The following is a 20,122-nucleotide window of genomic DNA, read 5'->3' as shown; positions in this document are numbered from 1 at the left end:
GATTATGATTATGGTTCAAGTGGGTTTGCTAGGATAGCAACAAAAACACGAAAGTTATTTAAGATTTGTTTATTGATATTGTCGGTTGTTCAAGTGGTTCACAGTGATCACATTTTCTAAGGTGGCAACAGACGTTATAGTCTCACTTTGGAAGGTAACAGCTTTGGTTGGAACCACTTGCGCAAAACCATTCTCGCTGAACTGGCCCCGAACTCGGTGCGAGTCCAACCAAACGAAAAGACTGATCCCGTCAGCAGTCAGTGTGATTTCAAATTTCACCCCCTTATCGTCAACCTGAATCACTGAAGTAATGCTGACTTGGGTCTTCGCAAGGTTTGAGTGCTTCAAAGGCGCTGCTAGGATCAAATTGTGGGGCGCTATAACCGAATTTCCCGAAATAAGGGACAGGTAAAAGAAACACTGGTTCCTTGCTGTTGGCAGCGAGCCACAGCCTATGCTATTGAGGTAGTTGTCGGTGTCCACCACTGCGATTTGGAGCGCTTTTCCGTATTCCTGCACACAACATGAGAAATTATTTTTTGTGAAAAAAAACTGACCAAAGACACGTCCAGAACGGTAGAATTGATCGGCGAAAACGAAGTCCACTTGTACACGTCAATCACTGCGGAAACATTCAACCTGGAGCCGAAAATTGACGCAATTTCGGTCATTGCGTAAATGTGAAGCTGCCTTGCAATGTCTAAATAAGCCGTTATGATAGTGGGGGCAAAAAATTCCTTGGCGAAGTATTGCAACATTTTCCATTTTCCTGTATAGTCTGCCAAACACGAGATTAAATTTTAATCAGTTTGATTGGTCAAGTACCGATTCCGGCCCACGTTGGGGCGACCCAGACATCATTCAATTGCCAGAAAAGGGCACCCATGGTGTTCCCACGCCCAGAACTGTCGACACGTCCCATGAAACTGCGATAATACTCAGTCTCGAATTTTATGGACATTGCTTGGATAATCTGCGTGTAGTACATATAAGTTTTGTAGAAATTATCACTTGTGTCGTTGAAATTTAACTGGTACATCATCAAAAGATTGTTTTCGATTAGTCCAAACGGGTGGTGTTGTCGGTGGTCCATGAAGGAACTATTTGGGTATAAATCTTTCGCATTATCGGTGGCTGTTAGCCAAGTGTCGAAGTCTGGGAGCGACTGGTAACCGTACTCTGACGCAAATCTTGGGATCGGATAAGCTCTCGCGTCCAAACTATTGACCAGATAATTGTAATAGTGAACTGGAAGTGCAACTTTGTAAAAACCATTTCGGGTGAAAATCCTCACCATCTCCGAAAAGGGGGTTCCCTGGATCGCTCGATAGATAATTTTCCTGAACAGTTTTCTTCCCATTGCTGGGACTCGACGAGACAAAAATCACATCCTTGGCGTATTTGAACAGTTCTGATCGTACCGTATCGATGTACAACTTGACGTAATCGCCTTTGTACAAATCGAAATCATTGGACGTTCCGTACCAATTGGTCATTAGCGCAAGTTCGTTTTCGTTGTTGGCGGCCCAAAGGGCCACGCTTGGGTGGCCGTTCAACCGCCGGACCTGATGCCGAACTTCTGCCTTAACATTGCTAAAAACACTGTTTCTTTGGTGTCACAAAAACCGCAACATTACTCTAAATATTCCGGGTACGTGGGATACATAGCGCAGGCGAACATGAAGTCCTGCCAAATCAAAATCCCCAGTTCGTCCGCCCTTTGGTAGAAATAGTCCGATTCGTAGACGCCGCCTCCCCAAACCCGCAACATGTTCATGTGAGCGGAGTAGGCGCTTTGCAAAATCCGGTCAACCGTTTGGGGATTTTGTCCCCTTTCGGGGAGGATGTCAAGGGGGATCTCATTCGAGCCTTTGGCAAACATCGGCAAACCGTTGACTCTGAAGTAAAAACTCAAGCCAGAGCCTGCCAGTTTGCGCTGGAAAAATGTGCGGGGGTTCGGGCCGATGGGTTCCTGCACCAGTTCGATGGTCCTGAACCCGATTTTGACCGTTTTGGAGTCAATTTCGGAGCCGCTTTGCCATTTGGCTGTGAAGTTGTACAGTTTTTGCGCGCCGTAGCCGTTCGGCCACCACTTACGCACAGTTATCTGAATTTTTCAAAAAATAAGAAAATTAGCACCACGCTCAGACATACTTTCGGAATCGTGAAAGAATAATCAACTAATAGTTCATTCTCGTTGTCGGTGTTTGTGCGATTGACGTCCACAATTTGTTGGATGAGACTGACGTCGGTCTCAAGACTGTATGAGAGTTTCCCTTGGATTGTTTCCCCAATTTCCGCGCTCAGGTAAGTCGAGACTGTGATCAACCACGAATCGTTTGGGGCGTCTTTGGGGTCAACCATGACATAACGAATGACTGAGGAGTTGTAAGCTTGCAAAAACACCTCTTTCCTTTAAAAAATCGGAAAATAATTGGCATAGTCAATTGGGAGTGTACCAGATGCCCATGGAAGGCAACGCGGGTCCCCAGTCCCACGCAAATGACGCTTGCATTTTTCGGATTTGATTTACGTGGCATTCTCCCCGGTAATTGTCGGGAGGGCAATTTGGGGGCACTGTGTAGCCTTGTTTCAGAATTAAACTTTGAGCTGTCTTAATCGGAGATGAAAACTGTACTTCGATTGTGTTATTTCCTGGCTAAAAATCGCCCCAATGTTTGTGGCCCGTTTTGAAGGAGATTTAAATACCTCGAGATTATTTTTAATGTCGAAAATGTACCGCACGAACATGTTCTCGCTTGAACCCACTTCGACGTTGTTGATTAACACAGTTGCAAAAGTATCTAAACCTTCAAAGACCAAATTTATACTCTTGTGGTTCAGAAACGACTCATCCACTAAAATCTGGGATAATAATATGTGATACTAGAGGTATTTCGCTGACCTAAGAATTGACTTGTGTAAATCCAATCGCTCTGCGCTACCCATCTAGTTTCAGTGTCATTATTTCCATAAAAAACATCACCTATAATTTTATTATTCATCAAATCTGTGTAAATGCCTCCCGGAACGGTGGCTTTTAAATTGTCGTATTCTAAAAATTGCGACGCTTAATTTAATTGTGTCCGTATTAAGGAATAATGAATACTTCCTGTGGCTTCTCTTACAATCCATTCTCCACCCAAACTGCGTCTTTTTAAACAATAACAAACCGTAAAAAGTTCTAAAAGGAGAAGAACTGTGCGAATAGTCGCCATTATCAATGATGACTGGTTTAGTCATTTGTACTTGACTCTGGTTAATCTTGTTTTCATGTGATAAAGATGCTCAAGTCCTGTGATAACTGCCCACAAATAGGAATTGAACGTTAAATTAAAAATTATTTCAAGAATTTAGTTTTTATTTTGTGGAAAAAAATATTTTCACTTTTATTTTGGAGTGGAAATTATCCGCTTGACATAATTTATACAGGATGATTCAAAAGTATCGTGCCGATTTTCTACTGATAATAAAAGAGGAAAAGACGTCTAACTGAACATAAAAATAAATTAAGTTTTTTAAGATAATATCGATGACAGAATTACACAGAAACCAAAGGTCAAAAATTTTAAATTTAATTGGGAATGGTGTACTTTTTTTAAATGCATGCAAATACGCACAGACCAACATCATTGTTTTACTACAGACTTCAGTTAAAAAATACATAATGCATTTGTAAAACGCGAATTGCAGATATGATATTACGGTTTTTAGTTAGTAAACAAGCGTATCTATTGGGGTAAAATCACTATTTTGTTATTTTAAAGTTAACATATTAAATGTGGGACCCAGGATTGTATAAATTCATTGTTATTGAATCTAAATGAAATTATATTTAGCTCTTCTGGGTTAGTGCTTTAGTAGAGGTGGTTGGTCGGTGTACATTTTCTGCCAAGTGTGCATAAAATAAATGCGCCTCTGGAAACAACTAGCCCGAAAGACGCATTAAAATGTTTATATACGCAATATTATACAACATTACAATCATTATGTAAATAATAATCTGCTTGCTGGTATTAACAGAGCAAGTTAATTAACGAAACAACTCTTCTTAACAAATTAATGAGTCAATAATCCAATTTGCTATAACGGGATTTTGTGCTACCTTTTTTGTTTAATAATCGTATTATTGCTACAAATAAAAATATGCAATAATTGAAACTGCAACATGAAAAATGTTTACCGATAGTCTAGCGTTATTAAATATCCCTGGCTTAAACAATAAATGAGCAGATTTGTGTATCTGTATCCGAGAATTATTTTTCCGGTTTTATTGTTACAGAGTATACAATTAGAGTAAAAGCTGGTCGGTCATTTTTTTTAATTTTTCGAGTTTCCACATTTGCGCCGATTATAATATTACGAAATATTTTTTTGGAAAAGGAGAGAGAGGAAGACAAAACGCATTTTGCAAAATATCTCTTTATTGTGATAGTCAGCTTAATATTTTAAACAAATACTCCAATTCCAGTTCAGTGTCCTCCTTCAAATCCGTGCAGTGCACTGCATTTTTGTACTTATCTAGCCCAAACCTGGCCCTCAGCGTATTCGGCCTAATCTGCCTTGCAACTTCTGGGTCATTCGGGCCACAAAACTTCCGAAACTCCCCATGCACATCCCCCACATCCTCGCTCTTCCCGGAAATCTCCAACCCTATGCACGGCCCGTCCAAAAAACTCATCAGCAAGGCGTGAAAATCGCTCACAACCCCCTTATACACCTCCAGAAACTCCTCAGCGTTGGCATTACTGAAGTAAAACGTTTGCATCGCCGTAATTTTGAACTTGGCATCCGTTATGAAGCTGATAATGTAGCCCAACTTCCCCTCGCTGATGGCGTGCGGCTTGATGACGCAACAAGTGCTGTTCTGGAGCTGGAGGGTGGTTTCGGGGGGGCGCAGCCCCGGATCGGAGGGAAAGAACAAGTTGAGCTTTTTCGTGACGGCGTCGCAATTATCGGCGGCGTGGAACGCGTTGGAGGCCTTCTCCAGGCCGTAGATGGCCCGGAGGGTGTCGGGGGCGGTTTGGCGCGCCTCCAGGGGGTCGGTGGGGCCCACGTTGGCCTTCCAGCGCTCGATGGCGTTGTCCCCTACCAGCTGGAGCGCCACCACAGGGCCCGAGGTCATGTGGTCCACCACGAAGGGCAGGAAAGCGGAGCCGCGGAGGTGGTCGTACAGCTCCAAGCATTCGGCCTGCTTCAAGCGGCACATCCGCACGTTGATGATTTCGAAGTGGCGGTCCTGGATTTGGTTGAAAATCTCGCCGATTTTGTCGATGACGCTGACTTTGATCACGCCGAAGGTGTGCTGGCGCGTGTTGCCGATGATTGTTTTGGTGCGGCAATCGGCATAATCGACGATTTTTAACTGGCGGTCGTAGATGCGGACCTTGTTGCCCACGAAGACGTCGTCGCGGCTGATGCACTCGTAGAAGGAGCGCTTGAGGAAGGGGCGCTTGAGGTCGATGTCGTAGAGCTCGACCGTGCTATCGACGGGGTAGTAATTCAGGAGCAGTCGCTTCTGGTAGGCCGAATCGAAGTCGAACCATTCGGCTATGAACGATAATTTATCACCGTAATCGGTGCCGAACGATGATGACATTGTCGGATTTACTGGAATGTGAAAGGCCGTGACAGACACGTCAAATGAAATACTAGTTGCGTTATTTAAAATTTATCGAAGAAGAGCAATTTAAACTTCCCTCTTTCGTGGTAAATTATTTATAGGCGGAAAAATATTTCACTTTCAATAAGCCCTGAAGTTATCTACTATTTTATTCCGGGTTGGAGCTGTTGTAATCTGCTTATGTGTAACCTACTAACATTTTACAAATAACGATTTATGAAACTTTACCTACAGTTTTAAATCGGAGAGTTACAACCCCCTGATAATAAATTTCAGAAATGCGTCATGTAATGCGAGATTTATATGCAAACAAGCTAATTACTATTTAAATACGATTCTTCACTTGAATATCAGGAAACTATCTTTGCATTAATTTGATTTCGATGTCTGCTGAAAATATTCATTTTTCTTTGCTTTTTTTATAAATGAAATTGTGGACTGTCTTTTCAATACTTATAGAATTAAGTGGAATTTTATATTTCGACACAGATCTTCCATTCCACCGTAAATCTATGTGGGAGTTATCGATGTCCGGTATCAAAACAATCAAAGGAATCTCAGCTTCAAAAGAATACTATTTGAAATGGTATTTCATACGAATTGTTGCATTTACATACGAAATGCACAAATCGTTAACTTCAGTAATTATTGTTATAAAACTTGAGTGAATTACGAGATACCTAAAAAATTGACCAAATCTGTGAAAAACTAACAATTACTAGGGAGGGAAGCGAAGTTCAAAACTTTTCTGTACCGAAAAATTTAGTACAGCGGATTCAAAACAAGGGCACGTTAGACCGCCTCGGTTTCAAACTCGGTATTTTAAGTTTAAAAAATAAAAAAAAAACAAAAAAATTAACAAATCTTAACAATATTTTTCAAAATGCTGGGAATGCGGTTAAAGATGCAAGAAAAATGTACAAAAGGTAGTTGTAGAGAATTTTGATACAAAAAATAGTAAGTCATTCTCTGTCTTACGGTTTACGCCCAAAAAACGATCAAAGACGGATTCGCTAAACGGTTGAAAAAAAGAAAATTTATTAAATTGAAATCTCTTTGTCAATTCTAACTTTGCAAATTAGTAAAAGTTTTCTTTTTTCGATTTAGTTTATTTGAGTTTATTCTGTAATTCATTATTAAAAGTATTTTATTAATGTTTAAACTGAATTTGCCGTGAAAAGGTTTAATTTCTGACATGGTCACTTTGTGCAGTCAGCCCACGATAATTCAGAAGAAAAATTTCTTGGTAAAAAAGCGTGTATTATTAATCTTGCTACCTAAAAATAGATAGAGCAATTACATTTAAACTCACAAGAATGCATTTCTACGAGTACAGTCATATCTATTCCTTACTGTTCCGGCTAATTAGATAAAAATAAAACTTTTGACCCACTAAGCAAAATACCAAGAGGTTAACAGCTCGTAATTACAAATTTATACAGCGTTTTGTCCATTTAATTAAGCGGGAATTATATTTTAGTGTGTCATCTGTTGAAACAAATAAAGACTTTTCTGATTTGAATTGTTCATTATAACAATTTCTAGTAGATGTGTATGTCAGAAGATACATTAATCAAAAAATTAGCGATGATATGGGAAATATCTGCAATAACCGTATTATGTTCAGGTATGACTACTGCACTTTATTACTACCAAGAAAATGAGTAAGACAAACTTAGATTAATTACTCCCGTTTCTACTTTATTACTTTAAAAAACTGAATGGAGTAGAAATTGGACGTGTGATTCTCAGTTTATTTATAACATGAATTTTATAAATAAGAAATAAAAAACAAGTCTAAAATCCTTAATCAATTATAATTAAAAATTATCAACACTATAAAAAATTATTGATAATAAAAGTATTTATTAAATTTTGCGTCGCACCAAAATAAGGAATATATTATTTACTACTGGAAGTAAATAATACACGCTCCAATGGAGACAAAATATTGTTTTTATGTTTTTTAAAATTCAACCGATGATTCGACATTTCCACTGCCCCAAAAAAATTGTTCAAATATGAAGTTCATATACTTCTCGAATGGCAAATTACGCACGAGAGGGATCACAATTTTAGCTACCTAGCAATTTGTCGAAAAATTCGTTAGAACAGCGTGGTTGTTTATGCAGATTCTGCTCACACACAACAGTGATTAAGTCGGTGTCAAATGAGGAAAACCCAATAGAATCGAATAGATTAAGCGATGCCTTAGAGGGATCCGAATGTTTATGAAAAGCATTTAGACAAAAGCCTTAACAAGGGTGTTTCAAGAAGAAGTGAAGTTGATGTTAAAAGGGTAGCAGAAGCAGTGCGGCAATTAAAAAGGGTAAATCGACGTTTGGGGCTTAGTGGATTAATTTAAAGGGAAAAAACCCACTTACTTAACATGAATATTTGAAGGAAAAAATAAAAAGTTAGATAATCCAAGATTAAAGATAAAACCTCCATCACGTTGACCAACGCAGCTGGTAATTTGCGGCCAGGAGACGTATTTTTCGTAAACAACCCAAAGTACATTAATCAGATAAAATTCGGAAATTTACAAAGACCGCGTCCACATATGGTCCCGTCACACTCGCCGGTTATTAACATGTTTTCCGTTAATGATTGAAAAGGTTTCGATTAGCTCCGATTTATAAACCAAACAAATCTCCCTCGGCTGGATGATAATTACGCTATCAGTGACAAACAACACGCAAAAATCGCTAATCTTTCCGTTAAATAGTGCGCTCTCAGGGGAAATACCCGATTCATCAGTGGCGCACTAACCTGAAGCCGCCCCCGAAACCTGAGTGGCAGCGTAAAGTGGCTGCGCCCGCCGCGTCCACAGGTGCTATATAACGTAGGCCACCAGCTATACGAAGTCGTCTTCGTGTTGTGCTTTTGCAACCAACTCCAGCCTCCGGAACCTGGATTTACCATCTGTACCGGTAAGTGACTCGATTTGCTCCCCAGCGGCTTCTGAAACCAAACCCATTTACGCTCAGACTGCTGAAAAAGTTATTTAAAAACGAATTTCGATAAAGTGCGTTATTTGGTATCAAACGCATTTCATTCCATTTCCTGAACTTAAAACGTGTATTAAAAATAATGCGGGGCTTTATAGACGCAAAATCTAATTAGGATATTTAATTTAGGGCGGGTTTTTACAATGCTTCACCGTAAATTGAATGGCCGAAGACCTTTCCAATCTTTAAAATAACGTTTACTTTAAATTGTTTCAAATAATTAAAACAATTTTAGTATTTCAAGTTAGTTTCAGAATTTATAAACGGTTCTCATTTCTCTTGCACTTCTTTGCATCAAACTTGCCCTGCTATAAATTAATTGAATTCTTGAAATAAAAATAGTAACATCAAAAGCTTCACCTAAATTATGACCAATATCGTATGTGTAAATATTTTATTATTGTAGCAATAAGGCTGAAGTTAATAAATTATTCCCAATTATTTACCTCCATTTCTATTTTTTCACATAAATATTTAATCGGCAATGCCTGAAATTATTCCCAGAAGATGCACTACATTGATCTCGTGTTAAAACAAATTTTACGCTTTAGGACTCGTTGAAGAATTCCGAATTCATATTTTCAAGCAGAGAAACATTTGTTTGTCTGACTAATGGATCTAGATAGTGTACAAACAATTGTAAATTTCGAAATAATAAAGTTGTTGCTTACATTACGTTAAAATTCAAATTTCACAATAATGTGGTGTCCAGGTACCACTTCCGGTTTAGCCGGAAATAAATGGACACTACCTAGCTTCTGTTGACATCTATATGTGCGGTGAATTTCAGAGAAGTAAAACCAAAAGCCATTTATACAATTCCGCTATTCTGAATTGATTATATGGATGTAATTCAGTTATTGAAAAAAATATAAAAATAAGATACAACACTTTTACTGTAGTCTGGAAAGTTCGTAGTTCTAAAACTAATCCTATAATCTAATTACATCTTGTATCCCTAGGCGTTTATGAAAAGACGTCAAAATGTAGATCTTTAGGTAAAAGAACTAAGAAACTACAGAACTAATAAAATTACAACAAACCTGAACAAAATGATCGGGTGTTAAGAATGGTGGATGCGCCGGGTTTTCTTTAAAGCTATTTATTTCATTAAAAAAGTTGATTCTCAAGATTTTACAGATTTTAATCAATAGTTCAGATGTGCGTTGCGTGCCAATTTTGTCAGAATTTTTCTACAATTTTTCGTTATAATAATATTAATTAACAAAAAATATTTATCATAATAATAAAATAATAATAAAATAAAAAACAAAACTTAATGATTTCGTGTGTCATTCTAAAACGAACGATCCTTAAATGTTGTTTTGAGCAAATAATATCTAGAAAAAATTGTCGATAGCTCTATAATTATACGTTTCTTTTTTTATAACATTTGCTTAATTACATAATTACTTTTTGGAGCAAACGCCAATTGTATACGTATTTTTCCACAAAAAATATTGAAAACGACATAAGAGATAATAATTCGTGCAGAGATTTAATGTTAAATAAAAAAAATATTTGATAGCAAACGTGTATACATTAGTTTTTGAGGTAACAAAAGTATTATACTTTTAACAGTCACCTTGTATTTAGAGGTACTTAATTTTAATTAAAGTTTATTTTGAATCACATATGACATAAAAATTCTCTCCGAAATGTTGCTTCAAAAGAGTTTAGGTAAGAATTCAACATAGTTAAAAATGGTGGACGCGCCGGGCAATAAAATCATTCTGAATTTTTAACTCAATGTCCGTAATTTTGCATAAACAAATTACCGAAACATAAAAGAATTAGCCTGAAAACAACGTGGGACTCTTTATGCCTATCCCATTGATTGTGTCTTCATTATCGCAACAGTTAATTACAAAGGAACAACATTTATCCAAAAACCTAATAAGAGAGCGCCTAATTACCATTTAAAAAGCACATGTAAATGTGGGTAATTTCCGTAATTACGTGCTCTTTTCTGTTATGTTAAATTTATTGTTAAGGCAAATCGTGGGTCGATCTATCATTTTCACGCCGTTGAGTCCATATGCAATCATCTTATAAATATAATACGTACAATGAATCGGATCGAACAATTCGCCAGAGACCCACGTATGCTTATAATATTCGAAATTTTAATGGACCGCTGCACACGTATCAGATGGGTCGGGTTTAAGGTCGCTCAGGAAAGAATCATTAAAGCAGGGATTAATTTTGTCGCTGAAAAAAGCTCGACCATAATTGTGTAATGGTGCTGATATTAATTAATATTCATAGTAAATTATTCCATCGTTCATCACGTTATCAAAATTCAATTATTTTTGAACCAATTGTTAAAATTATTTGTAAAAGGAATAATTGAAACCGTAATAAATGGGCATAATTATATGGATAAAGCGGAAAATATTCATAATTGATTATATCAAAATATTATTCAACAATGCCAAATATTAACATTTATTTTTGCGAAATGGAGAACATTTATGTTATTGCTATTGCTAAGTCAAGGGACATCATAAAACAAATGGTACCACATAAAAATGTGATTTGAAACCGTTTTATGCACTCATAAACACAGACCTCCCAGCCATGGAGCTGGAAAAAGTTCTCTTGTAATGGCAAAGATTTTTATTTCATTTAGATAAATGACATTAAAGCAGACAATTACAAAACTAAATTTGAATTAAAAAATTACCTCATGAAGATAAAATGCTGGTTTTTCGGATGTGGGACGACTCATTCATTTTTAAATCTCTTCCGGTTACGCACAATGGCCTCAGCGCGATTTTTTTCGATAGAAAAAAGTGTAGGTAGAATTTCGTCTCTCTCGTGTAATGTCGTGCAACATAATTTAGCTATTTTAACAAATTACTGTTTGGAATAAATACGTTTTATGGAAATGTAATTCACTTTCACCCCTCAGTTAAAAATGCGTGGAAGTACACCTTTTTGATGTAGATTGAATCTTGATGAAAAGACGACTGGTTCTGTTCCGACTTCAATAATTAAAGATCATTTTCTGGGTTACTTTTACAACTGATTTGCCAAAACGTATTTAAAAGCTTGCCTATTGAATGACATTCATCCAAGATAAATACATTTCTTTAGTCACTTTAATTCTAGTCTTGCATCTACATAATAAACCTTTCAATTGGGTATCGGTTTCGGATTCGTTACCTCGATACTTTTTTCAAGACGAAGAGCACGCTCTTTAAAATCAGGAAACATACTTGAAAACCAATTCGAACTCAACTTGTTGCTGGAAAGAACGTCCCGGCACGTAAGCAGTTAAAAGGTTTCCAATTTCACAACTAGAACTAACTTTTATTTAAATATTTTTTATCCGGGCGGAGACAAATCCTTCAAGGGTGTTAAGAATCCTTTGACGGATCTGTGCGTCTTTCATCGCAAAATCATAAAAACTTACAAAGCTCTCAAGCCTTAAAATAAATCTTCCGTATGTGCGTTCAAGTCGTATCAGCGATGACTAAGAAAAAGCATTCAATTTGGGAATATGTTCAAATTTATTCTTCACGATTGTTATTTGAGAAACAAAAGGATTTTAAATTAAGAATTTGGTTTCTGTACATTCGACGCTGAAACTGAATTGACCAGATAAATATTGAGATCAATATAAATGTAAATACCTTCGTCTTTGTAGCTTTATTTCAATATTTTCCGAATACCGAGAGAAATACACCCCCGACGTAACACAAATTTATTATTTACTTTGTATAAAAAGAGGCAAAAATACGTTTCATTAGTAACCTTAATAAATGTTTAACTTAAATATAATATTACCAGCTTAAATATTTAATTTAGTGTAGGTACGAGACACCCGCGTAATTTTTAAGCAGAAAGACATCCAGCACGTTGCATAAATAATGACTTATTTGTTATTACCAAACTTTAAAACTTATAATCTGACAGACAAAATTTTTCGCACTCATTCGTTACACGAAAATATGTAAGAAGTTTGTAGCACATTTGTCTTGAAGTTCACAACGTTAAAAGTCAAGATCTGGTAATTAAAAGGTTAAAAACTTTATTAAAATAAATTCGGTTAATTAACCAGTGGTGGAAGCAAATTCACGTTCCATTAGTTTATGGACTATTTTATAACCACGCTTTTAAGCAGCATTTTAGTGCAAGAGTATCTATTCGGCTTTTGTTTGTTAAAACATGGACAAAGTTATGCAATTTCTGGTTAATCCTGGACTGGAACGAGATTCATAAATAGTGGTTAAGAAAAGTACAATAACCAACTCTACATTTTAATAAAAAGTACCCTCGCAAAAAAATTAACTACATAATAGTCACATTACAACATTTTGTGTAATTTGGGTTAGGTAGCAGCCTGTCTTGGGGGCAAGAAAATATCATATTCGGTTCATTTTAGCCAAATTATAATCCGTAAATGCGAAATTCGCACAGGGGCTGGAATTCAATTTTGTTTCCTAAAGTCAATCGTTCGTCTCTTTGTATTTCAAAACGCAGTTTAATTTAAAAACGCTAGAATACAAGGAAATGTGTGTTTTTAACCTAAAAAGATAATAACTTCCATTTCCGTCTTGTGCAGCAAATAAATATTATGGCTTTATTTACAAAACCCAAGTAAATAAAAATTATGAATAACAAGTTCGAAAATTAGTTTGAAACTTGGAGTCAACGCCGCAAGAACCAGGATAATTTATTTCAATTTAAAAAACTAAAAAATGTGTTAACTCCAGTATGTGCAATAAAACGGACAGTTTTAACAAAGTGAAATTGCAATCAAATTAGAAAAAATGCAATACTTTTAACTTTAATAAAACTACGTTTAATTATTGTAATAATTAACGAATATAAAAAACAACGGCGTCCGACTTTATTGATTGTAAATTCTAACTAAAAAATCAACGAAAACGCTCCTTAATCGAAGTTTAGGATTAATAAACTCAACATAGTGAGATAACTATCAGAATCTGCTTAACCCGTAGACTAGGGGGTGATTAAAATATTACATACCCGTAGGATGGAACCCGAAGACGTATTCAGCATTAATTATGTCCCTGGGAATAAATCAAATCGTTGTACAAACTAGTAAGATTAATAAACATATCAGCTTAAGTAATTCGATTAACTAATTAAAAATCCTCAATTCTGCGCTCATGGGCGACAAATTGACACGTGTGAAGTTGTTTAGCTGTGAGAGTGTTGCTTGTAATAATGTTTATCAGGTGAAACATTAATTTCCACTGTTCATGTGTTGTAAAAGCAACATCAAATGCCACGGAAAAATAACAAAAGAGATCGTTCCACAATACGAAAAATTCAACAATAAAAATTATCTTAATTGACAGCAGAAGCAAGCCGCAAATTCTCTTCTTTAAAATAGTAGTGTTGAAGAGTTTCCGCATTGAAAACCCCTTTCACAATAAGCAAAGCTTTGTCATTTGAGAGCCGGTTCTAATTTGCATTTTATAATCATAAAGAAGAGCACGTTTCAGGTTTATTCATATTTTTATTATTTCGAGTGGAATCGCTTAAGTGTGACATTAAGTGAATAGTTGTATTTAATTTAATGACAGCACGTTGGTAATTTCCCTCGACAAATGCGCCCTGGAAGTCCAAAAATGAAACAGTTTTACAATAATGCGCGAATGTGTGACGATAATTGGATGTTAGAAATGAACACAATATAAATAAAAGCAGAATAGCCGTAAATTCAAACCGAGTGACGTCTCTATAAAGTCTCATCATAACGCTTGGAAGAAAACAGACTCACTATACAAAGACACAAAAAACAGAGCGTGAACAGCCGTATGCATAAAAATATGAAAACACTCGCGGCCCTTAATCACTACACAAAAACCTCCTCCTGTCGTATTTAATCAAAGCTGAGATTAAAATTTCTCCCGGAGATCATGTGTCCCAGAATCCTGTTCTTAAAGGAGCTTCAGCAGAGCAGATGTAAAGAATTTCATTAAATGGGCCCCTGCTTAGTTAAAACATTAAAATCGGTAATTGAAGTTTGACTTGATTAAGCTCAATAATCGAAATTCGTTAGTCGGAGACGGATGGTTTTACTACGGCGCTAAACAACTCACTTAGAATTTGCATGACAAAAGCTCGATTTTCGTGAGACTGTGCTCATCATTCCATGCTAATTTTCGACATTCTGGTCAGAAATAATTCGGTGCAAACACGTGCTGCAAATATCACACACATTTTTCGATATTTCTAGAAGAACTCTTCCTCATAAAGTCGTTAGGAAGCACATTAAAATTGTATTCTCGTGGCGATAACACGACATTAAAACTATTGCCACCTGGGCGGGTTTACGACAGGTAATTATTTGATATTAAGTCGATTAGGGACAATACGACTTGCGAGGTTTTGATGTATGAGACAACTTCGCAGAATTTGTACTTTTGGCTGCAAATGCCACAAAAATTACTTTGTTGACTATTTTAATTCCACACTTTGGACGTTATGAAAGCCGCCAGCGGGCGTAATTATCAACTGCAATGAGCAATAAAGCAGCACTTTGCACATATGTTTTCCTTTAGTTTTTAAAATTGTAAAAGTTTGATTACTGCGCCCCCTGATTTTCAACAGAACTTGAAAGTGTAAAATTAAAAAATTATTAATCTCCACCTTTAACCTTTTACTCTTTTACTTCTAAAACCTTAAGCTCATTCAAAACAGTTGATATTTTTCTTAAAAAGTGGAAAATGGGGCAAATAAAGACAGGAGACAACAGATCATTTCGAGACAAATAAATAATTTAAATTCGTTAAAACATAGATATGAGACAAAATGTGCAACGTAGGGGAATTAAGTATGACTGTGCTCAAGCATCATACTCCTAAATTTTCCCTGAACCTTATCTTAAATGAATAATTTAGTCAATGATTCATAGTTGGACTAACACAACATAAAATTAAAAGGTGTTATCATTGTTTCCTTTTGTCCGAACAAATTACAACAAATGAATCAAGTACTCATAAAAAACCACGGTATGTTTTTATTATGCCATGACTGAGCGAAACCAAATTTCAGTGGTTTTATAATTAAAAATAAATAATTCCTACATTGATTCACAAATATTTTCAGTAATAGCAATAACAGTGCGTGTTTTTTCCAATGCTATGTAAAATCGCTATTGTAAAATTAAAAATGATAACATAATGTGAAAAACTCGAAGAAATCAATAACCGATCTTATATTTAACTAAATTTAGGTATCACTTCGTGACACGGCCTATCACTAGTTCACCTAACGGACAAGAAGTTAATAAGAGTTAAAACATATTCTTACTTCGATCAGATCCTTGGTCTTTTCATGTTAATGCCGCCACATTTACAATTTATTTTAATAAAACAGTGCTAACACAGGGAATGATGATAGCAAAGTAGGAGCACCTTACCTTTGCTTCATTGTTAAGATCGAAAAATATGAATTTACTGCTCGTAAAAAGGTATAATTCCTCTAATGAGTGAAAACTTTCGTAGAGTTCAAAGTAATAAAAAGTTCTTTCAGCCTGCTCTTTAATCGGTCATAACAGGCCTGAAAAAGTAGTGTTATTTGCGTGAAAATGTTTCCCATATTAGATTTTCGGTCATGTACTTCTTTGTGCGAAAATTTCAATTTATTTCGCACAAAGCCACCGAAGTCCTAATCTTACAATACTATCAGAGTGAATTGTATCAGATCATAATTCGCTTAACCGCAACAATAATATCAAAGATTTGAGAATGGAATAGTGTAAGTAAAGACCTGAGATTTTCGGAACGGAGGTGGAGGTGTTCGAAGATTGTAGAGAAAGGTCAAAATTAACTTGTTGCAAAATGAGTTGGTTGCGTATTGACTCGTTTTGTTTTTCCACGCCGTCGAATAGCTTGCAGTCATCTAAATAAGCCCACGATTTCGCCTTCGTGGCAAATATAACTCTTCGACTGCTACTTTGCACTAATTGACCCTCTTTTAATTATGGCTTTAAATTGTGGTAATTTCATTCGTTTACTTTGCGGCTGGACACGGGGCCGAGTAAATAAATATGGCAAACATGGGCAATGACAATTACCAAACATTTTAAATGAGTAATTTATTTGTCTTGCACCCTGATTGGGCTTTTGTTCCAGATGCATGCACGGAAGCTTATAGTAGTGCTGGTGTACATTTTAACCGTGCTGGTGTCCGTGGCGGTCTCAAAGAGGTATACGTCAGAGAAACGAGTTCAGAGTGAGTATAAAACGGGGCAAAGTACCCGCTCTAAGACTTGTGTCCAGACTTAGCGACTTTCAAAACAATGATGCGATATGGCCGAGGAGGACCCAGCCCCAACAATAAGGAGAACAAAGTCAACATCCGCCCCAGAGCCGACGCTTTCTTCCTCGGACCCAGGTATTAATTACGAAAGTTTGATGAACGCGATTTATTCTACTATTTACCCAACAAATTCGTTTAATAATTTACGTTCGCCCGTCGGCGGTAATTTCTAGCTGCGTTACTGGAGCAGATTTAAGTAACGCATGTTTGCACTTTTGCATATTATCAGCCTCAAAGTGCACAAAAAAGCTCGTTAAGACAATGTTTCCGTTACCTTGTGCAAGCTTTTGTGTCTAATGTTACATTATTCATCACGGCAAAGGATGATTTTCTGCATGGCTGAATCATGAGACGAAATTCCGAAACGAGTGATTAAAAAATATCGCAATGCTCGGCACATTTTCACCGTTAATTGGCTAATCTGGCAATCAGGCCGCGATTCACTGGGGGCTCAAATTGCATTAAAAATTTAATCCGTGTGTTAAGAAGTCGCTGAATGGCCCGCAACGAGTGGTAAAACACCGTTTCGGTTGCAGGTATGGCAAGAGATCAGGCTGGAGCCCCAACGCGTCGCTGGTTTATCCTGTCTCCACCCCACTCTGCGGTTTAGATGAGGATTTATCCTGTGCTTATACCGGCATCTCAGACTTGTATCGATGCACTCCGAGGTAAGATTATGAGAAATTCATTACGCATTAACCCAACGACCAAAAAAGGATAATACGGGACAAGGGAAAAATTTTACGGCCTAATGACGCGATAGCAAGTGACGTATATTGCGAAACTACTTGAAAGTCTTTGCTACACTGACCCGCAAATTGGTTTATGACCCCGCGCATACGGGTAATAACGTGCAATTACACCCTCTGGAAACAAGAGCCGAAGAATTTTAATCTGAGCAGACTTGGGCGAAAATGGGAGAATGACGTTGGTGGAAAAAATAACGAATAACAATCGAGGAGTAATTGGTGTCGGATTTCACCAAATTACAACAGGACGATAGCCACGTACAATTTTCAAAAAATTATATCGCCCTATTTTAATTAAACGTTGCTGAAACAATTGTACAATCAAGGGAATGTTATTGTTCTTGAAAGTGGTTTTGTCAAAGAAATGGTAATTAAGGGTGTGCTTGGTCAGCTGTTTGTGAATATGTTTTATACCATTCTCTCAAAGGTCGTGCAAATTAGATAACCCATGGTTGACTTTATTTCCCATTCTTATAACAGGTATTAATTGTGAGCCCTACAAAAGCAGATGTTTAACAAACGTAATTATGTTAAGAGAAAGTTTTGTTCACGTCATTTTAATCTTCCATGAAATGAAAATCATGGATATACGGGTATTTGTGCAGCTCCCGAACAAACGATTTAGTTGACAGAAAAAATTCAAACTACCGTATAAAATTAATTAAATTCGGTAAGAACTAAATAAACTTAAATAAATCTAACGACAATACGGAATGAACATTTTAATCTATCAAACGTCAATTTATTCCATACCTAGAGAGTTTACGTTAAGTTTTAAATTTTAAAATCATGTCAGTGTCTCCTTAAAAATTCAAAAGGAAATATATTGTTTCAGGAATAAATTTCTTTAATTAACTGGTGACCAGGTTTTACCTTTAAAAATATCGTAAATTACGTAAAGCAATTAGCATCTATTTCGTTTGAAAAACAAACAGAAAGGATAATCCGATTTATGTAATTTCTATATTGACACAATTTATAGTCTCAAATAATACCAATTATTTATTTCAAAAAACGTATTAAATAAAATTCGAAACTCACTTTCACACCGTGTAAGCTTTTGTGTGATTTAGAATTAAATTTGCAATTCTCAGTCGGCACCAGTCAAGTAAAATAATACCATACATCACATTTTGTTTACACTTTTAAATCCTGTCTCAACAATAGAGTCAACACGTAACGTTTACATTTCGTGTCCTTAGAGAGATGGGGCGTTAAATGGGATGATTCCAATTTGAAGTTACTTCCCCGGCACACGAAAACAGCTAGAAAATTTTGTAAAAAAGATATTCGAGTATCTACGTATCGACTGTAAAAATATTGGATTAGATTCGTGTACCTAGAACGTAAATTTATAGGCCGGGTCTTGAATAAAAGTTCGCTAAAACCATGCATTTTCGAAGTAAATTCAATTGAACTGCAGACGATACAAAATTTTCAACGAGAAATATCGATATTTTACAAATAAAGACACATGGAGCTGGGGAATACTGATAAATGACAAAACGATAAAATGGAATTTAAGTTGTTTTTCTCGCACTTGATGAAATCGCAAAGATGCGTATAATTTTTTTCAATTAAGCCCGATATCCGCTTAATATAAACATAATAAAAATGAGAATACGTGGGCCCGTTTATTTCAGGATATCAACAAAGATTAAGTGCGTTCCTGTGGAGATGATGCGATTAGGTCTCAAAGCTTATCCCATTGACATTTTGGCCTGAAACAGGCGTGTAAAGTCGCTTTACGGTTTTAGTGAGCCGTTATACGTGACGAAAGCGCACTTGACAGACTCATTCATAATTGCACACAATTTACTGCACGACGTCTGATTTCTTGTTGCAGGAAAGGCGAAAGTGAAGAGTTCACAACGTCTTCAAACTGAATCGAAGAAACTATTAGGTGATTAGATTTATTAATGTAACATTATCTTGTACTGTTAGACTGGGCTCGCCTTAGGGCTGGGGGCGGACCCAGTTGCTTCCAATTATTTTGTTACTAAAACTGTACACTGAGTTGATGTATTTCGTGTGCAATAAATGATTATGTTCACACTTTCTAGCACCAATATTTTTTTATTTCCCCAATTAATCAAATACGGTAAGTATTTTTACAAAGATCAAAGTTGCACTTTATCACAGAACAAATATAGTTGTAGATTTGCAACACCTCACAAAATAAGCATAGTTATTTGCTTGAAATAACATTTGCATCTCTGAATAAGCTTTTGGAAAAATCCGTAGTTAGTGAACTAACTAGGCGATACAGAATTCTTTAATTCATGTTAGTGTATTGATTTTTCTATTGCAAGTAATCGGTCTAAAGTAATAAATTATAAGCAGCTCAATTTCATGCATACATGAAGACGTAGGCAATTTATCATTCATAATCACCCTGAAATAAAAGTATTAATCAAGCCAATGTCTTTTATTCG

General features: G+C 36.3%; 3 protein-coding genes across 3 annotated transcripts; 1 reads left to right on the top strand and 2 right to left on the bottom strand.

Moving 5' to 3' along the window:
* Positions 1-54: 54 nt before the first annotated feature.
* LOC663208 (beta-mannosidase) lies at positions 55-3,260 on the bottom strand. The gene is made up of 10 exons (XM_008198167.3): positions 3,110-3,260; positions 2,906-3,055; positions 2,710-2,858; positions 2,460-2,659; positions 2,155-2,413; positions 1,638-2,107; positions 1,295-1,593; positions 826-1,248; positions 558-778; positions 55-513 (listed from the first exon to the last, which is right to left on the bottom strand). Exons 1-10 carry the CDS (start codon positions 3,216-3,218, stop codon positions 70-72), a joined length of 2,724 nt encoding a protein of 907 aa, XP_008196389.1. The 5' UTR covers positions 3,219-3,260; the 3' UTR covers positions 55-69.
* A 1,146-nt stretch (positions 3,261-4,406) lies between these two features.
* On the bottom strand, positions 4,407-8,029 carry nmdyn-D7. The gene is made up of 2 exons (XM_969240.3): positions 8,008-8,029; positions 4,407-5,610 (listed from the first exon to the last, which is right to left on the bottom strand). The coding sequence occupies exons 1-2, from the start codon at positions 8,012-8,014 to the stop codon at positions 4,436-4,438; spliced, it is 1,182 nt and encodes a 393-aa protein (XP_974333.3). The 5' UTR covers positions 8,015-8,029; the 3' UTR covers positions 4,407-4,435.
* Positions 8,030-8,493: 464 nt separating this feature from the next.
* LOC100750223 (RYamide preprohormone) lies at positions 8,494-19,739 on the top strand. Its single transcript, NM_001293601.1, has 5 exons — positions 8,494-8,556; positions 16,752-16,851; positions 16,899-17,013; positions 17,475-17,606; positions 19,534-19,739. The coding sequence occupies exons 2-5, from the start codon at positions 16,752-16,754 to the stop codon at positions 19,571-19,573; spliced, it is 387 nt and encodes a 128-aa protein (NP_001280530.1). The 5' UTR covers positions 8,494-8,556; the 3' UTR covers positions 19,574-19,739.
* The last annotated feature ends 383 nt before the right edge of the window (positions 19,740-20,122 follow it).

The sequence above is a fragment of the Tribolium castaneum genome, chromosome 3 (assembly GCF_031307605.1).
Source record: "Tribolium castaneum strain GA2 chromosome 3, icTriCast1.1, whole genome shotgun sequence".
Taxonomy (NCBI): Eukaryota; Metazoa; Arthropoda; class Insecta; order Coleoptera; family Tenebrionidae; genus Tribolium; species Tribolium castaneum.
This window is presented reverse-complemented; position numbering and strand designations above follow the sequence as displayed.